The following is a 19956-nucleotide window of genomic DNA, read 5'->3' on the forward strand; positions in this document are numbered from 1 at the left end:
CTTCTACTTTCACCCTCTGGAAAGCTGTTCTCATAATGCCATGTGAATAAGTCCAAGCCTGAGTGGATGTAAATTAGTATAGCCACTACAGAAAACAGCACAGAGGTCTTTCAAAAAATTAAATTTGTCACTGATTACATGGTGACAATAAAATATTTGATATTCTGTGTAAAAAAAACAATTAAAACTACAACTACCCATGTGATTCAACAATAGTAGTGGTACAGGTATATATCCAAAGGAAATGAAATTGGTATGTTAAAGAGTTACTACGCTCCCATGTTCACTGCAGCATCATTCACAACAGCCAAGATATAGAACCAACCAAGTGTCTATCAATGGATGATTCAATAAAGAAAATATCGTACATATATACAATGGAACGTTATTCAACCATATAAAGATGAAATCCTATAACTTGTGGCAACATGGATGAACTTGTCATGCTAAGTGAAATAAATCAGGCACAGAAAGGCAAATATCACGATTTTAGAGTAGAAACTTTAAAAAAAAGTTGAACTCATAGAAATACAGGGAGAATAGTGGCTACTCAAGACTGGGAAGGGGAGAAAAGTGGGAGAAAAGAGATTGGCTAGTTGGTACGAAGTTAATTAGGAAGGAGTAAATTCTGGTATTCTATTGCACAGTAAGGTAACTAAAGTTAACAATATCAGAAGAGGATTTTGAATGTTCTCATCAACAAAGAAAGGTAAATGTACAAGGTGATAGATATCCTAAATACCCTGATGTGATTATACAATGTATACATATATCAAAACATCACATTGTACCTCACAAATATGTATGAGTATGGTGTTATTATGTGTCAATTAAAAACAAAATAAAACTAGCCTAAGGGAAGATGAAGACTACATAGATCCTAAATGAGCCGTTCCAGCTGAGCCTCCTGAAGCATCTAGTCTGACAGCTGCTAGATGTGTATGAAAGATTGTTGCAACCAACCCCACCCATAGAATTGGGAAAAGTTCTTAAATCATAACTGCTTTTAAGCCATGAAGTTTTGGAGTGTTCTGCTTTAAAACAAAGGCTAAAAAAGAATTAAGTAAAATTCTCAAAATGAATGAGACTACTCCTTTTGAATTCAGCTCCCTTTTCTTGCTCAGAAATATAACATAAGAAATCGTTAAGAAAAAGAAATCGTATTCATGAATTAAGAACAGAAAGCTATTAAAAAGAGCTCTTAGGAATTAAAATTATGAGAACAGAAAGACAAGGAAATCTCCTAGAAAAAAGAATAAAGAGATAAATAAAAGGGCCATGAAGAATTCTCGCTCAACCAAAAAGTAGGATGAATATAAGAGATCCAACATCTAATTAACAGGAATTCTAGAGTAGTTTTTTTTTTTAAGTGAAAATGAGAAAATTTATCAAAGAAATAATACAAAATAAAATCCTTTCAAACTGAAGGTTTTGAATCAATAGCCCAAGAGAGTACACAGCATAATGAATGGAGTGGGTAGGGGAAGAGCAGATATCATGGTGAAATTAGAACACCAGGAATATAAGAAACCTGCAGGATGGGGTGAAGATAGAAGAAGAAACAAGAAAAAGAAATCAGACTTCCTAATACCAACACTGTAATATAGAAATACCTTCAAGAAGAAAATAAAATAAATACTTTCAAAACTCTCAGGGGAAAATATTTTATAATTTAGATGACTATACCCAGTTAAATAGTAGTCAAGTGTGAAAACAGAATTGAAACAGACTTTTAAAGTCTCAAATCACGTATTCCCATGCTCTCTTACTTCAGAAACTTAGTCCTAATGATGTCTCCTAACAAACTGAAGGAATAAACCAAAAAAAAAAAGAAAATATGGGATCTAGGAAGCAAAATTTACACAGGAAAAGAAATGAAAGCTTTCCAAGGACAGCTGAAGTACAGCAGGTCCTAAGGGTACCAGGATAAATAGGAACAGGGGGATAAAAGGCTCTGTGAGGAACATTTTCTGAAGGAAAAAAAACACAAAAATGTCTGTCAGGTATGTGGAAATGCTTTTGAAAGGTTTGTAAAGCTGCTGGAGAGAGAGAGCAATTAGCCAACTATACATATATATAAACCTAAGCAAATAAAAATATGAATTAACTCTAATGAAAACAAAAGGTATCTCTATAATAGGAAATATAGCCATATGCTTTGGCTCAACACTAAATATTTACAACTCACAGAAGCAAAAACATTAAGGATTTAACCAAGAATTGTGATATTTTCTCCTAAAAAGGGGGGATGTATACTCATCCACCATAAAAACTAACAGATAATATCTAAAACTGGAGAATGAAGATAACAGTATTTAAATTATGATGTTAAAAGCTTTTCAAAATCAGTTAAGATTTGAAATGCTTGTCTCTGGGGACTGAGGTAGCAGGAGCTGGTGGGAAAAAGGCAGAGATATATTATTTTCACTACAGGCTTTTTAGCACACTTTTAAAGGTATGAACATGGTATATGTCATGCATCTCATCTTTATGGAGATTCAATCATTTTATAAAAATTAAAGAGATTTCATACTTGTACTATTCAACCCCATGTCATTCAATTTATGCTTCAAATTTGCCCCAAGTTCTTAGATATCATCCACATAAACTTTCCCACTGTTCCCACCATCACCAAAATAATGTCTGAGGTTTCTGCACTTTCCTTTTGATGCTATCAAGACAGTCTCATCTTTCACAATTTCAAAATTAATTCAACTGGTCTGAAAACATATTGGCCCATCCTGTTCCTTATTCCGCATCCGCCCCCCGCCCCCGCCCCCTGTTATGACAGAAGAAAATGTACAGCTTTCTGGACACATTAACACAGGATTCAAAAGAAACTATTTCATAGCCAGTGAGAATTATACAATTCCTTTCCTAAATTCCCTCCCAATTATGAAAAACTATACACCAGTAATCCTCTCTTCAAATTAAAGCAGAAAAAGAACATAAAATTACCCACCAGGCCAACTATACTTGGTACAGTGACATCAGAGTACAAAAATCACCATCACCTCACTGGGCGAAGCTGAAACATTCACATGTTACCTAGCACCTGACTAGAACAAAAATACAACATCAATTAAAATTAAGTCAAAAAAATTAAGTCAAAACAGAGCAATTCCACCTTGTTAGCTTTTTTGAGTTTTAACAAACAGTAAGCAGGCAAGGTGAATCAACACCTATACCTTGAAGGTGGCAAGGAACATCATATTCGATCTCATCATGTCTTGAGGGGCTTAAGAACAGAGTTCCATCCACCAGAGGGAACTGTTCGAAGACAGGGAGTGCCCGGTGGCACAGAGCACAGTTTACAACATTTCTGTGGCTGGCACTGAGGGCTGCAAGAATGAACTTCCGTAGATCCTCGCCCTGGCCCACTTGAGCATCATCTTCCATCCTTACATGAAAAGTGTTCAGCTTATGCCTGGGGATGTGAGTGAGGAGCTCAGAGAGGTCCAGCCGCCGTAGGAACTGTACAGGGGTATCAAAGTGTCCCCCCCTGTGAACAGATAACCCAGTTGGAGCATAATCGAAGTGGGCATTTCTGAACACATGGCCCCCAGCCATGGCCTTTTTGTGAGGCTCAAGATGGATGGCATTCTTTAAGAATTCCCCAAGGTATCTGGAGGAGCGGGGACCACTGAAGTGGGCAGGGGAAAGGATAGAGTAGCCAGTAGGTGGGGACTGGCCAGGGGAGCCACAAGGGGAACGGGCACCATAGGCTGTGGCACTGACGACCTTTTCCTGGGAGTTCTGCCGGTCCATGGAATGTCGTCGGGGAAGATCATGGTTCAGGCCTTTCTGAGACTTGTTTGGGGGCCTGCATTTTTTTGCCTCCTCCCCAGCCTCCCCTGGGGGCCTCCCTGTGTTCTTCTCTGACCCAGACTTCTTCTTTTTCTCGTCCTGCATCCGCTTCACCTGGTACCAGTCTGTGTCCTTCTTTAAGTGGCCCTGACCACAACGACAGGAGCAAAATCGGAAGGCCAGGTCATAGCCCTTCTTGGTCCACATGTTCTGACGGCACTGCTTCTCATTCCAGCTGCGAGCCCGGCCAATGCAGTTGAATTGTGCCAGGATGCTGCTCTCCCACTCATAGAAGCACTGCAGGTGCATCCAGGTGCTGTAAGGGCAGTGCTCATTGTTGCACACCACCTTCTGATAGTCATCCTTCTCCAGGTCCACTGGTCTCCCGAAGCTGCAGAGCAAGGGCGTGGCACATGGGGCTTCTGGAAGAGGAACCAAAAGAGAGACTCAGTGCACAGGACACCAGCAGACACCAATCCAGACAGCAAACCTATCATCCACTTCAGCCCATTCATGCCAGAGATATGCCACTACTGGAATAAATACTAGACAAAATTAAAAAACATTTACCATTTTCTTCTGGTATGAAGTTGTACCAAGGAATTTTATTTTCTGATATTTGTTATCTGTTAAAAAACAAACCAGTGAGCTTCAAAAAGTCTGAATTCTTCACAGTGCAATTTTGTGTCAGTACTTGCAACAGTACAGTATGAGGTTTTCCTAAGATGTGGGTTGGGTGTAAAGATAGGCAGTTACAAGGTTCCTTTAAAAATGAATAATCACTCCAGAGAACTAAGAAATAATATGAAGCAGTTCTGTTGGCACTTCCAAAGCCCTTTATCATGGGCTTTAAGTTGTCCTGAATATCAGAAGAGAGAAAACAGACGAGCCTCAGCTCCAATTCTCTTCTAGAGTGAGCTGACCTAATGACAGTTATGTGTGGTCAAACTAACTTACTGGTCTACAAAGAATTCCACTGCCAGGCTATAAAGGGAAAAATCAGAGTTCTCCCAGTTCTTTCAGACAGAAAGCAAAAACAATGAGATGTCTCTACCCGGTCTTAAGCAAAGGTCTCACACACGTTACAAACAGCCAAGCAAGTTCCCAGAACAGAAGGAAAACATGATGGCACAAAGCAGAACTCATTTCACCTCCAGGGCTGGGGCTAAAACCCAGGACCTCACACATAGGCTAGGCAAGCACTATACCACCAAGCTATATCCCCAGCTCCCAGAACCTATTTCTTTTTTTTTTTTTTTATGGACCTTTTAATATATTTTTTAAATTTTCTATGGACCTTTATTTATTTATTACTTATATATAGTGCTGAAAATCAAATCCAGTGCCTCACACATGCAAGGCAAGCACTCTGTCACTGAGCCACAACCCAAGCCTAGAACCTATTTCTTAAATAGCAAGTGTGGTGTAGAGATTAGAATTCCACTGGATTCCTGTAACTTCTCAATGATAACTCAATGAACTTACAACTCATTTTTTTATTTGTTCTTTTTAGTTATATATGACAGTGGAATGAGTTTTGATGTATAAAACATACAGAATTTTTTTTAAATGTCAAAAAATTTGATAGAAACACTAAAAAATTAATAGTTTCCAAAAGGAGGGATGGACGAACAGAGCACAGATGATTTTTAGGACAGTGAAACTATTCCATATGACACTATAATGGTGGATACATTTGTCAAAATTCAGAGTATGCAGCATCAACAATTAACCCTAAGGTAAACTATGAAATTGAGTGATAATGATGTCAGTGTGGGTTAATCCACTGTAACAAATGTACCGCTCCGTGGAGAATGTTGATAGTGGGATGTTATGCATGTGTGGGGGTAGGGAGTGTGCAGGAACTCTCTGAACTCACAATTTGCTGTGAACTTAAAACTGTTCTAAAAAATGAAATATACTTTTTAAATGAAAGGAAAAAGAACTGGAAGCCCAGTTCCATGGAATACTAGCTTATAAAAGTGGACTGGTTACTTCACCTACTTAATTCTCAACTTCCTCAACTATAAATGGGCATAATTAGTTACTTCCTTATAGAGATTTTAGTGAGGATTAAGTAGAAAATGCTTAGAGCTTTTAGCATAGTACTTTGCATATAGGATTTACTAATGTTATTGTCACTCTTGTTCTTATCATTAGCTGAATCTTTATGATACAACTAGGACATTTTAATTTGTGAAATAAGCTCTGTAATGAGGTGGTGGAGACGCTAAACTAGATATGGCAAAATTGGTCAAAAGTAGGGCCAAACTTGGAGACTGAGAGCCTGGTGGTGTAGCAACAGAAAGGATTCCAGGAATGCCAAGGAAAGAGGCCAGAAGCCACAGGCCCAAAGTAGGAGCTGCCAGTTATACGGAGCAGGGGCTGAGTTTAATTACAAGCCCAGAGATGAGAAGAGCACCATGCAGAGCAACATGACCAGTAGGCTTCCCCACCTGGTCTCTGCATTTCTGCAATTTTCAATACAATTCATCACTCCCCTTAAATTCTTCTCCACATTTATGTGCTATTTTATTACCATCTAGTTCCTCCTTTGCCTCCCATTCCTCAAAAGAAGCACTTCCCAGGCTTAGTGCTCAGCACTTCTCTCTCCACTAATTTAGAAAGAAGCTAACAATTAAATTTGTCTTTTCTCAGTGAGGGCTCTACTGGTGCCTGAACAATTCTTTGTGGAATAGGGCTGTCCAGTACATTATAAGAACACTTAATATCTGTAGCTTCCACCCACCTTACCTTCCCATAACTCTGATGTCCATAACATTTCAAAGGCCCCTTTGGAGGGCAGTATTAATCCCAAATGGAAACCCCTGGACTTGATTGCAAAGTTTCCATGTGCTATGTGCAGGAATTTAGACAAATCCCCTGTACTTGAGACACTAAAGGACGACTCTCAGCCTCATGATTCTGTTTTAGAATGTGCTCTTTAGTGGCAGTGTGGGGCATGGGACTGAAAGCAGGTAGTCCAAAGACAAGGGCTCTAGTTATCTGGTGGAACGGTGAGTCCCTGATCTCCTGTAGCAGTGTCAGATGACAGCACATGAGAACTCACAAGATGCTGAACAGGGAAGGTATGGACAGAAGACTTTGGGCTCCCCTAATTTGAACCTGCTGAGTTAGCTGCAAGTACCCATGCAATACAATATCAAGTTAGAAAAAGACATGAATGTAATTAGAACTCAAAAGAGTCTGAGCTGAGAGTACAGATGTGGAATGAGTTACCCAGAGATAGAGGTCCTGAGACCCATGGGATGCTCAAGAGGAATTGGAGGAATGGACATAAACAAGAAACTGACGAAAGAATCCTGGGAAATAAGGGTTAGTACCAAGACTAGAGAAGAAAAGTCCTCAACAGAGATTGGTTAAAAAAAAAAAAAAAAGGAGAATCACTGGAAGACAAGTCAGAAATTCCATCAAATCAGTTAGGGAAAAGTATTAGGAATAGAGGACTGTGCAATGTCCCAGAGTACCTGGTAAGATTAGTTTCTCAGCCTTTGCACTACTGACACTTTGGGCTGGGTAATTCCTTGTGTGGAAGCCATCCTGAGAATTGTTAATATGTTCTAAGTAACATTCCTACCCATAGCTGCCAGTAACACTCCATTTGCCTGATTGTGACACCCAAAACATCTCCAGACACTTCCAGATATCTCCTAGGAAGCAACATCATCCTTGGTTGAGAACTATTGGATAAGATAAGCCTGAAATGTCCTTGCAGAAATAAGCAGTGAGTTGGGCACTGCCACCTTAGTGAGGACAATCCAGTGGCATGATGGTGGTGAGGCCAGAGGCAGACAGTGAGCCACTGATGGCGAGGTGAAAAGGTAGAAATATATGCAGATGTCTCTCCAAGAAACTCTTTCAGAAGTATAACTGTAGAGGGAAGAAAAGAGAATGGGCAGAGGACAGAGAAGAGCAAATGCTGAGACCTAAGCATGGTCAGGCACTGGGGGAATAAATGTCAACAATTCAGGCCAGCTTGACAAGACAGAAGCAGGAACAAACACTGTGATTCCCCTACTCAAAAACCTTCACAACCTCACCACTGCCCACTTAATAACCACTACATTCCACCAAATGCATCAGCACAGGCAGGAGGACCCCACAAAGCCTGTGTGAATACTAGCTATGACTATCTCTGTGTTACAGTTATTCCCTTTAGTATGCAATTCCAGGGTCTTGGCAAAATAGCCGACTTGTATACCTCCATGTATCTGATTACTGTAGCTTTCCCACCTAGGTTCTAGGTGTGCACAACTCTTTATCTTCATCTGTTCAAATCCTGTTTTGTCTAGGACAGCAATTCACATTATTAACCAGTACCATTTATGAGCCATGAGCCCTTGGACAAGTACTTAACTTTTACATCAGTTTCCTCTGTATAAAATGCAAATAACAGAACATACCATAAACTGTACAAGGATGAACAAAAACTAATACACACAGTGCTTAGAATAGGGCCTGGATACCTATTAAACCTCCACTCTTCCTCCCACTCCAGGGATCAATGCAGACACCAGGACTTTCCTCCCTGTGCCACGGGACTCCTCTCAGCATGGTATAGTTTTAATCTTACTGGAGTCTATCACTGTGGTCCTGCCAGATGACAACTCAGGAGAGAACACTCATCTTTGAGTTCCTGAGACCACTGGGCCCAGGCCTTTTACAAAGTCAAGGCTGAATAAAGTTGCATTAAAGACACTATACATAAGACTCACACCTGACAAGAGGAGCAGAGGAAGGGAGAGATCTATAATTCCAGAAGAGACCTGAATATACTAAAGCACAGTGAAAAAAAGTAGAAGAGTGGTTTGAAACACCGAGAAAATTAACTGCAGTCACCTGGGCTGTGACCTTTAGTATCCTTTAAAATGTTAATTAGTCAATTAAATAAAGTTCAGTCACTTTTATCTTCAATCCTCCGGAGGAACAGACTTGCAGGGGATGTCTCCAAAATGAAATAGTAATAACCAAAATATATTAACCCAGGCTAATAAACTCAAATGAAAAGATGGCCTAACTATACCCTTACATTCACAATATTCAAATTGCATAATTCTGAGATTTACTTGACATTTCTTTAAAAAATATAGACTAAGGTAGACTAAGAACGAAAAATCTTATTTATATTTCAAATCAGCAGAAAATGTATCATTTAAGCAATACTAGGCACCTCCTACACACCATGCCTTTGGAGCTGGAAAGATATGGCAAATTGTGCTAGTAGCTCTAATGAAAGTACATGCAGGCAACACAGAGAAGGTACCACAGTCCTGCCCACATCTGTCTAACAACACTGTCTATAATCATCACCACCATTCTCATGTGCTTTCTACCTTCCAAAACTCTACAGAGGGCCCTACTATGGTTTGGACATGGTTGAGTGCCCAAAGACTCATATGTTGGAGGCCTGGTCCCCACTGTGGCAGTGAGAGATGGTATGGAACTTTTAAGAAGTGGGCCTGATGGGATCACTGCCTTTAGAAGGCAGAATACTAGTCTCCTGGAGTGAAGAGTTTAAAAAGCCTGAGCCCCAACCCAAGTGGCTCTCTTTTTTGCTTTATCTTCAATCATTCAAGATATAGCCTCGAAGAGAATGTTTCTGAAATGTAATGGCAATAACCTGGCTGATGATGTGATGACTTGCTCCTGCACATGGCCCTAACATTGCCATTGTCCATACAATATGACCCAACCAAGAGGGTCTTCCCCAAAACCAAGTCAATGAAGATTCCATGCCTGTAAACCTTTAAGACTGTAAGCTAAATAAACACCTTTTCTTCATAAGTGGACTATCTCAGGTATTTCCATATAGCAATGAAAAGCTTACTAATACAGGCCCCCACTCCAACTTGCCAGGCCTGTTTGTTCATGTCAGCCACTTTGATGTGGCCTTGTGGCTAGGCCTCAAAAACAAATGCAAAGCCAAGATCTTGTTTAATGTTGAGTAATGCATGCTAACAGACACCTTCCTCCATGACACACACACAGCCCAAGGGTGAGTCTGCAAGGGAGGCAGGCAATTCAGGAACAGGGTGACTAGGAATAACAGGAGGGTGAGCCATCAAACAGTCAGGGCCTTCTGACAGTTCTCTTACCTCTCACACAGCCTCCCACCCCATCCACACTGGAAAGGCAGCAGGGAACAATAAGACAGATGGGTTTGCGTGTCAGTCCTGCTGCTGACTAGTTGACACTGAGCAGTTTACACATCTGTAAAGTGAGGATAAAAAATGCATGCCTCACTCTGCTCAAATATATGTGAAAACACTTTATAAACTATAAGGTTCCATAAAAATGCCTACATTTCTATGCTATGTCTACCATATTTTTATGCCTTTGTAAATGGCTCTTCAACTAAATGCAAACTGTTCCAATGTATTTCTGACTTTTTCGAATGTTTTGGATGTACCATACAATAGGCACTTAGAAATTAATAGACAAATAACATCACACCTCTTTTCCAATTTCTTGTGTCTTACAACTAACCAAAACATATAGGAAAAGATTTTGTAATTCTAACAAACAGTATCAGCAACTTTGAAAATCAGACTTATAACAAATTAGCTTTATTACAGAAGCATTTAATTGCTTCCTGAAAGGAAGAAATTTATAAGATCCTTAGCTCTTAAGAACAGAAGTCCCACAAAGGTATAAATGGAAAACAGATTGATCTGATAACTAGGCCTTTAATGGGAGGGAAAAAACAGCACCTCACATTCAGGGAGGGCAAGTATCACAAGTGTCCCTTGGGACATTAGTCTAAACTGTGATAACTGAACTAACAAGAAATATGGAAAATTTTCTCTTATGCAGTCATAAAAATGTATATAAACCCTCCGAGGTCTGTTTTTACAGTTTCATCATCAAGCATTCAGTGCCTATAATCTATTTTACCTTGCATGAGTTAAAATAAACAAGTTTCATGTCACTCTGGGCAAAAATCTGAAGGAGTTTCAAGTCTAGACAACAAGGGAATTACGCTGAGGTCACCTGGCAGTCTGCCTTGTCTCCCCAACCTATTCATCCTGTATTTCTGCCCCTACTTCAAGACTCCATACTCTATGCCAGGCAGTGGTGCACACCTGTAATCCCAGAGGCTCAGGAGGCTGAGGCAGGAGGATTGCAGGTTCAAAGATAGCCTCAGCAATTTAACAAGGCCCTAAGCAACTTCCTGTCTCAAAAACTGAAAAAAGGCTAGGGATGTGGCTCAGTAGTTAAGTGCCCCTTGTTCAATCCCTGGTACAAAAAAAAAAAAAAAAAAAGAGAGACTCTATATTCCTTTTAGTTAAATTAAAAGTAAAGGGTCTGACAAGAGTCATTTGTCATTTACACTGACCACTGGACAAATCCAAATCCCCTGACAATCCTGACAATCATTCACACAAAATGAAGGACCCATAAATCAGGAATTGCAATCTTCAGGGTTTTGACTGTGAAATGAAATATTTTCAACCATCTTAAAACAGATGCAAGCATCTCAAGCTGTTGGGAGCTGGGTGCAGTGGAGGAATCCAAAGAGTCTTGTGAAATCATGAATGGCTTTCTAGGCAAAGTCTAAGGTAGGGACCTGGTTTTATGCATTCTTATAAACTCATAACTGTTAAAATTGTAAAAGGTATTTAACAAATGCTTTGTTGGAGGAAAGAATGACCCAACCAGATATAGTACACTGGGGTGACTAAAATACTAGAGACAGGAATCAGGGATGAATCTCTAGGGATATTTAGCCCTTCTGGGGGGACAGGCAGTTGGGGAGTACAAACTAAGTCTTTCAGAGTCAGGCCAGGCCTTCTCTGTCACCCTCACTTCCTCAAATTCATTGGCTATGGGTACCAAATGTCAATGTTAAGGTTTCTAAACAACTATTGAAAATATTTTCCATACAGCAATTCCTTGTATATGAAAACACACACCCCTGATTGCACAGTAGTCCCCCATGGGGCATGAAATTCCTGACAAGTGTCCTCAATCTCTACCTTCAGAGTGCATGGCATAAGACTACAGACTCTGGAGTCAGCCTGCCTAGATTTGACTCTCATCTCTGAAATGTATTAGTTTTCAAGTCTTGGGCAAATAATTTAACATCCCTGTGCCTCTATTTTCTTACCTGTAAAATAGTGAAAATAACACCACCTACTTCAAAGGTCTGTTAAGAGGAACAAAGGAGTTATTAAGGTAGTCTGAACATAGCCTGGCACTAAAGCATTCAACTATAAGCAATTATTATCAAAAGCTATCTCACTTTACATCACTAAACGTAATAATCAGGGACTTTGAATGAACTTAGAGCAAAGTTACACAGAGGAGATGACTACCCTCCTTTCTCCACATGTGCAGTTCACCTGGACTCACTAGGAGTTTAGCACTTTTGACAGGGCACATCAACCCCTTCTCAACTCCACACACCACACCACACAGGGGGACACACTCTCCTCTCACCTTGTGCCTCTCCTTAGCCCCCCAACCCCAAATCTCTCCCACATCTCCCATGCCCAGAGAAGTACCTCCCTCTCAGCTGAAAAAGCTAGCTCACTATCTCCGGGTCCTCTGCACTCAATACTCCATACTCTGAGGCCAAAGGCTGCTTGCCTGTTCTTCCAACTTAACTCTTTGTCAATCCTGACTTCTCACATGTGTTGTAAGCTTATAAAGGACAAGCAATGTATTTCTTCCCCACAACAAACAAAGCAGTCTGGCATGTATCCAATATTCACTGACTAGTTGTAAAGAGAAGGAAAAGTGACCTTCAAAATGTTTCTTCTAACCCTTTAAAGATGTTTTCCTCAGTCCCAGGCAAATAAGTCCCTTGTTGGATGTCTCTTCCAACCTAAACCATTTTTACCAAGCCTGGGTAGCAGGGAATCATAAAACACAACTGCATTTTATTCATGAGACAATTTAAGACTGATTACCCCAATCTAGGGTAGACGTTGGGCAAAGCATGCTCGGAACACATATATCCTCAGTCACTATGTTGTACTTCTGCTTCTTAATTATGTCAGCTTTATTGCTACTATTTCTGTTTGATCTCATAAATTAACTGTGTGGCTTATCATAGAGTCTTTCATCATATCTAATTGCTATTCCAAAGTTACTGATTTCTGGATGTTTTTCAGCACTTCTTTTTTTTAATTTTTTTTAAGTTGTAGATGGACATAATACCTTTATTTTATTTTATTTTTGTATTTTTATGTGGTGTCCGAGATCGAACCCAGTGCCTCACATATGCTAGGCAAGCACCCTACCACTGAGCCACAACCCTGGCCCTTTTGGCACTCTTAAGTCGTTTGAATAATATTTTGAAAGCTATAACGAGGATTTAAAATTATAACAGTAACTGTCAAAATAACAACACAAATGCCATTAAAGTCCTCAAATATGTTCTGTCAACAAGAGTTCAAACACACCATCAAAATTAGCTGGTATTTTTGTCTATAAGAAAAGGTGGGCCACTAGGTAACAAAGCATTTTTATAATGCAGCTGACCTGCCAGCTTTGAAAATATGAGATGGCTTAATGCATAATTTGGGGGAAGTGTTCACTGAAATTTTGTATACAATATGAAGCTTTTATTAATATTATTTGTCATTTTTTGAAATTCAAACAGTTCAATTTGCATATAATGGGATCATTTTCCTAGAAAATAAATTAGCAAGGCTACCTTTTCTCTTGCTTGGAGATTTAGAGCTTAGGGGAACCAGATCACTGAAAACTGCATAAGCACCCTAGCATCTACACATACTATAGGAACACAAGGAGGTCTGGGTATTCTGGGAGCCAAATCACAATATGGTAAAATGGGAATGGGTCTCCAGATTAAGTACATATACAAATACATGTAAGTATGTATATCTGCAAAGAACAGTTCAGATAGTTGTTAAAGTATACCATTTTTAAAGACCCTAGAGAAAGACTTCTTGTCATTCTTTAGTATCATATTCCAATTTTAAGGCATTTTCCTTCTATGGAATATAAATCTTGGTTTTAGTGATCCTTATCAATATTCTCCTTTGTCAGCAAAACTTCTTGATCATATTCTATAAATGTGATCCTCATTGACCATTTAAGTTGTAACACAGCATCTCCAAAATGTTGTACCTGCCTCTTCTCTCTTGATGAGCCCTAAAGTGGAGGCCAAAGCCAAAGCAGAATTGGCCCACTCACTTTACCACTGGAATCCTACTACTACAGCTAAAAAGACCATGGCTTTTCCTCTTCCCTAGGATATTCCCCAAGTAAAAATATAACTGCGTGATTAACTGCCAAACTGGGTCATCAGCAGACCTGTCAGGGAATACAACCCATAACTCACTGCTTTCATCATCTTCCAAAAGCTCAACTGGGAAATAATTTTTATGAAATGTTTCATAGGTGACATGATGTTTACACTCTCCTCCAGATCAGAACTCCAGTAGAGCAGTTTAGTTTCAGTTTTATCTTAAAGGAGTCCAGGGATTTTGTTAAGGGATGTGAAGAGAATGTCTTCTAGGTGCAGCATGCACTCTCCAGGTAGCCAGGCCTCTACCTCAGCCCCTTATACTTATTCACATACTAGGCCCCAGAGTCATTTGGGCGTGGGACTTCTGTGCAAGATAAAATCGATCACTCAATTAAGCCAGATGGCCAAGAGCTGGTTACTTCAACCACACTGTTTCATTCCCTTGACAGACTGCTTTTAATGATGACAGCATGTTTCATACATTTGTTTTATTTATGAATGGACATTGCAAATGGTTAAGCGACTGCTTTTTGTTTTCTAATCTGATGGGTATTATAAAGCACACCGCTGCTGCTGTTTGCTTCATCTGTACTGGAAACCTGAAAACTAAATTTGTGACCTACCTTTTAGAGCAGCTCAGAACATGCATCTTTTTCCCTAACAATATTATCTTTACTATTAATATCTTCACTTATTATTCATCTTACAGTATTATGTGTACTTTTGAAAGCCAGTTTAAATTAATTTTAGAATAAAGATCCAAATAATCAAAAAAATCTATTTTTTAACTCCTAATTTTCAAATATGCATTTGACAAATGTGCATTAAAGCCGGTACTTGATGGGTGCCAAAATTACTGGTGCTTATATTCCAAAGCCAGTCAGAGAAATAGGTGCCCACTTGACCTCAATGCAAATACAGTGAGCATCCTCCTCTTTGCTGTAACACAGGATTTTGAACCTTGTCCTTTTTGTGTCAGACACTGAAACAAAAGAATATGAAACAAAAAATATATACAAACGAGAATTTGGAAATTGAAAATACTGATAATATTCTGTGCACAAATGTGATAACAGCATTTTAGTTTCCCTTCTTCTACTCCTGGAAGGAATCAAGGAATATCAATACAATATTTGACACCCCTGAATTTCTTCCATCATCACAACTGACCATAAATGTGGTAAAAGTTAGTTAGCTGCAAATATTACAGAGTTGATGCTAGATTTTTGTTTTAAATCAGCATGTGCTAACCAATTTACTAGTTATGAAACATTAAAAAAAAAACCTCTGATAAATTATAATAAAGAATTCAAGGGATGGGGATATAGTTCGGTGTATACTCAGAATATGTACTGCCCTGGGCTCAATCCCTAGCACCAAAAATCAAGACAAAATAAAATGGTTAAATAGAGGATATTCTGGGTACTTGATTAAAAGTCATCAGAGATGAGGAAATATGCAAAACAGTATATTATGTATATTCCAGGATGTCTTAAAGTTCAAACTGTAAACTTCGCGTAGGAAACATTTCAAAGTATCCTGAAGAAATCAGTTCTCTTAGTGGGTTTTTATGGACAATTGCCTAAGAAAGAGTCTTCAAACTTTCCAGGACACTAATACATTTTATATGGTCAATTTTTTTTAATAGCTATTCTTTAAGAAGGACCCTGTTCTAACAGATAAAAGTAAACTACCAGACTCGTCTTAGGGTTAAATATTTGTTTCATAACATAGTTTGGATCTGGAATAAACCCCAAGGCTATATCCTCAACTTGGTGCTATGGGAAGTGGCAGAAACTTTAAGAGGTAGGATCTAGTGGGGGAGATCTCAGGTCACTGGGGGCACAGGTCCTTAGGGAACTGAGACCCTGGGTTCTTCCTCTCTTTTTCACTTTGCAGCCATTAGAGCAGTTTCACTCCACCACATGTTACTGCTAGCAAGTGGCCCCACAGGGCTTTTCACCATTAAGTAAGCTCTAGCCTAGGAATAGGGCTTTTTACCAGTAAGTGAATAAACAGGACTTTTCACCAGTAAGAGAGCTCTGTGAGTCAGGTCAACCAGACTTGCCTTACAAATGAGGCTTTACCAGGGAGCATCAGGACAGGTCAAATAGTGACAATTCTCTGGGGCTAGGGGTTTGGGGAAACTCCCAACCTATTCTTCATCCTCCATAAGTACTTACTAGTCCACTAGTTTTGAAAGCTACCGTGGAGGTAGGAAGAGGGGGTAGAAACAAGTCAAGTTAAAACACAACAGTGCTCACCATTCTTGCTATGATTCAGCCATTTCTTGTGAACAAACACTCTTAGAGTTACTGTAAAACTCTAATTAACTTCCAGAATTTTGAAAAGTGGTTTTTGTAATTTTTGCCAGTGTTCTTGTTGCTTTTATGGACAAGTAGATTTCTGGAGGTCCTCACTCTTCCATTCTAGAAGTTTTTCTTCAGTTTACACATACATAAATGACAAAGTTTACAATAAACCAGAAACAGTATCCTTTGCATCTATTTAATAAACTTTTGAAAACAAGATGGTGACTATTTAAAATATACAAGAGTGGAAATAAATTTTAAAAGTTTGATTACCACCAGATCAGTATTCTGAAGACTAGACTATGATCATGTTATATACACATTCAGAAACAGAGTAAAGTCCCACATCCCTAGGTTTTGTACAAGGAGTTCCAAAACTAGGCCCAGGCTGGTGTTTCCACCTGATCACCCACCAGGCCATATGCAAAGTCTCTACTTTAACCTTGACCCCTCTATGTCACAACAATGGAGAAATCAGATGAGAATGGGAAGAACTGGGCATAGAAGCTAACTGTGCCCCACACCACACCTCAAATTCATAGGGTATTTAAGAATCATTTCTTGACTAACTGGTAAGAACATTTTTGGCAAAAACTAAAAAGGACTTTTGTGTTTGTGTGATACTGAGGATTGGACCCAGGGCCTCACACATGCTACACAAATGCTCTACCACTGAGCTACCTCCCCAGCCCCTAAAAAGAATTTACTAGGTTTTCTCAGATATTTTTGAGACATGTTCTTTACTGAAAACAAAAAGCAGGGGCATGTACCTATAATCCCAGCTATTAAGGCTAAAGCAGGATATTACAAGTTTGGGGCTGGACTGAACAACTCCATCTCAAAATAAAAATATTTTTAAAGGGCTCAGTGGTAGAGTGCCCCTGGGTTCAATCCCCAGTATCCAAAAGTAAATAAATAAATAAAACTAAGTTCTATACATAAAGAAAAGTTAGTACTTATAAAAATATTTTTCCAGCTTGTTTTAATTAGTATAGGAGCTACAATAAGATCACTTAAGCATATCTGCCTTAGTCTCTGATTCACTTTAACCTCCCTTATATTATTTTAGTGTGAGAAACTACTATAAAGTGGGCAGCAAACTGAACACACTGTGATTATGTCCAGTTAAACATGTTTTTACGCTTAAAGTAGGGTTTAAACACATGGTTTTTACTCGGGCAAACCACTCTATCCAAATAAATATGGAAGCTTCACATTTAAAAAACAAAAGGCCACAAAACCCCAACCAACTCTTCAACTAAATTTAACAACTTGAACTTTTAATGTTCTCTCAATATATTCAGTCTATTCTCCTAGATGCACTCTTTTTTTTTTTTTAACTTTCAATTAAAACCCACAAACCTCTCCAGCCACAAATTCAAACTAAATAGAACACTTCTATTTTACCTATTTTTTATTTCTACTCTGGATTCAACACTTTGACAATAAGAAATCCACTTCAATAATGCCCATAAAGCAGAAAATTCATATTTTCTAGTCTAGCAGAAGCTATATCAAGACCCAAAAGGACAGGGACCCAAGCTATGCCTGCTTTAGGCTGAGTGTCAGTATAAAGACAATAGTTTCATAGTTTTTCCTGAATGTTTCTTTAAAATACCAAAGTTCCATAAATAGAATACAGCAACCCCTAAACTCAGATTCTACAAACACTTTCTGAGCACACAATCCTTTAGTGATATGCCCAAGGTCATTCAGCTGTAAGTAGCTTCCATCCACATAGCACATAAATGGGATAAATAGCATTGAATAGAACTAGAGATCTAGCTCAGTGGTAGAGTACTTGCCTGGCAGGCTCAAGACCCTGGGTTCCATTCCCAGTACCACAAAAAAATAAATTAAAAAAAGAATACGAAACAAAGACCAATAACTTGTGTAAACACATCACTGTACAAAGTTCTATAATTGAGAACAGGGCCTTATTCAAAATGTTCAATGCTCATGTTAATACTCAAACTTACTTAAAAACTAGGTATAAGATAAATTAAATTAATTTAATTAAAGAAGTATTTAAGCCCAATTAAAGCATAAAGGTTTCCTGATCCTAAACTTTGCACTACATAAAAACAGACAATGAGGCAAACCTACTCTAAAAAACTGCTAAACTCAAAAAGAGCAGGGGAAAGTTATGAGCAAAGGCTCACTATCATTCAATGAGAAAATAAAGCAACTTTTTGTTAAGAAACACCATTCTCTTGGAATTGAGAATTTGAAATTAGCAGAGACCGAGTATCAGAAGGTGAGCCTGCTTTACCTGCACTGGGTCAATGGATTAGGTTAACACACCAACTCCCGATATGATTTTAAGACTACTATATTTAAATCAACATAGCCTCAGCACATGTAGCTAAATTCATTTCCATACCCTACCTATCCCTAAAAGAAACTACATCTTTATACCCACTTGTTTTCCACATGCATATTCTGCCCTGCTGAACTCTCTGAAATGATACACTTTTTGCTCCCTTGCTTTGCCTCGAAAATAATCAATCTAGTAAAAGCTTTTTAGTGATCACCCTAACATCATTTTGCTGGGATCTAGGGAAAAAAAGACAAGCCTTTGCCTGGGGCCACTCTTCACAGACTATTTCTGAAATGCTACATCAGCAACCAACAAGCAAGTTAAAGAATCTGTTGCAACAAGGAAAGACTTGTCAAAGAAGAAGGCATGTCTAAGTCTCATTACATACTTCAATAAAAATGAAAACGACTCAAGATTCAGTCATGATTATATCTTAGCCTAGCAGTTCACCACATATACACTCTCAAAGCAGCTTGCTATAATACAACTTGTTTTTAAGAAAAGAGTTCACAAAATTTTCTAAGGAAACTCCAAATTCTAGACTCCTTTGATATTTTAAGCTAGTGATATTATTATAAGTAGATATTCATTTCTTATCCAATTACCAGCTCATGTGGAACCCAGATGTAATTTTGTACTATGGATGTTTCTGGGTTTTGGATTTTCTTTTTGCTTTCTTTCTTTCTTTCTTTCTTTTGACCCAGCTCCTCACACATGCTAGATGTGTTTGCCAGTGTTCTTGTTGCTTTTATGGAAGTCCTTACTCTTCCATTCTAGAAGTCCTTCTTCAGTTTACACATACATAAATGTGAGGCAACCACCCTGGCACTGAGCTACATTCCCAGCCCACTATGGCCATTATCAAAGACTCAAAACCATTCATTTCAAACTAGAGGAAAAAATAATCTCCCATTTGCAAAAGAGTTACCAAAAAATCTAGAAATTTCTTTTTGGCATAAGAGAATTTGTCATATTATATATTAAAAGTTTATACAATTATATTCTAAATGAATTCTAACTAGTATTTCCAAATTCAAGAGAACATTTCAAATTAATTCTTTTAAAATGTTTCCAAGTCATCTTCAGATCACGTATCTCATAGAAGAGTAAAAAATGTTAGGAGAAAAAGTGATTTGCTCCAAAGTCAAAAATTTCAAATCTGAATCTCAAGCATGAAGCTTAGAAAATTTTTTGTCAACCCAATCCTAAGAAATAAAGTGATTCCACATATATATATGAATACATATATGTATCAAGTATCTCATGCCCATAGAAAC

The 19956-nt window shown here is 38.6% G+C and overlaps 1 protein-coding gene across 2 annotated transcripts in view; it reads right to left on the minus strand.

Annotated features, from left to right (window-relative positions):
- Nucleotides 1-19956, minus strand: part of Heca (hdc homolog, cell cycle regulator) — a 44763-nt gene that overhangs the window by 10836 nt on the left and 13971 nt on the right. Inside the window, exons 2-3 of one of the 2 annotated variants that reach the window (XR_011707699.1) lie at nt 3189-4229; nt 2963-3059 (exon numbers count right to left, since the gene is read on the minus strand). Coding sequence is in view for 1 of the 2 variants with exons in the window: in XM_027938418.2 (XP_027794219.2) it covers nt 3189-4229 (1041 nt within the window). In the remaining variant the exon portion in view is untranslated. The remainder of the gene's footprint in view (nt 1-2962; nt 3060-3188; nt 4230-19956) is intronic. The other variant, XM_027938418.2, reaches the window with a different exon arrangement.

This window comes from Marmota flaviventris, chromosome 6, assembly GCF_047511675.1.
Source record: "Marmota flaviventris isolate mMarFla1 chromosome 6, mMarFla1.hap1, whole genome shotgun sequence".
In the NCBI taxonomy this organism is placed as follows: Eukaryota; Metazoa; Chordata; class Mammalia; order Rodentia; family Sciuridae; genus Marmota; species Marmota flaviventris.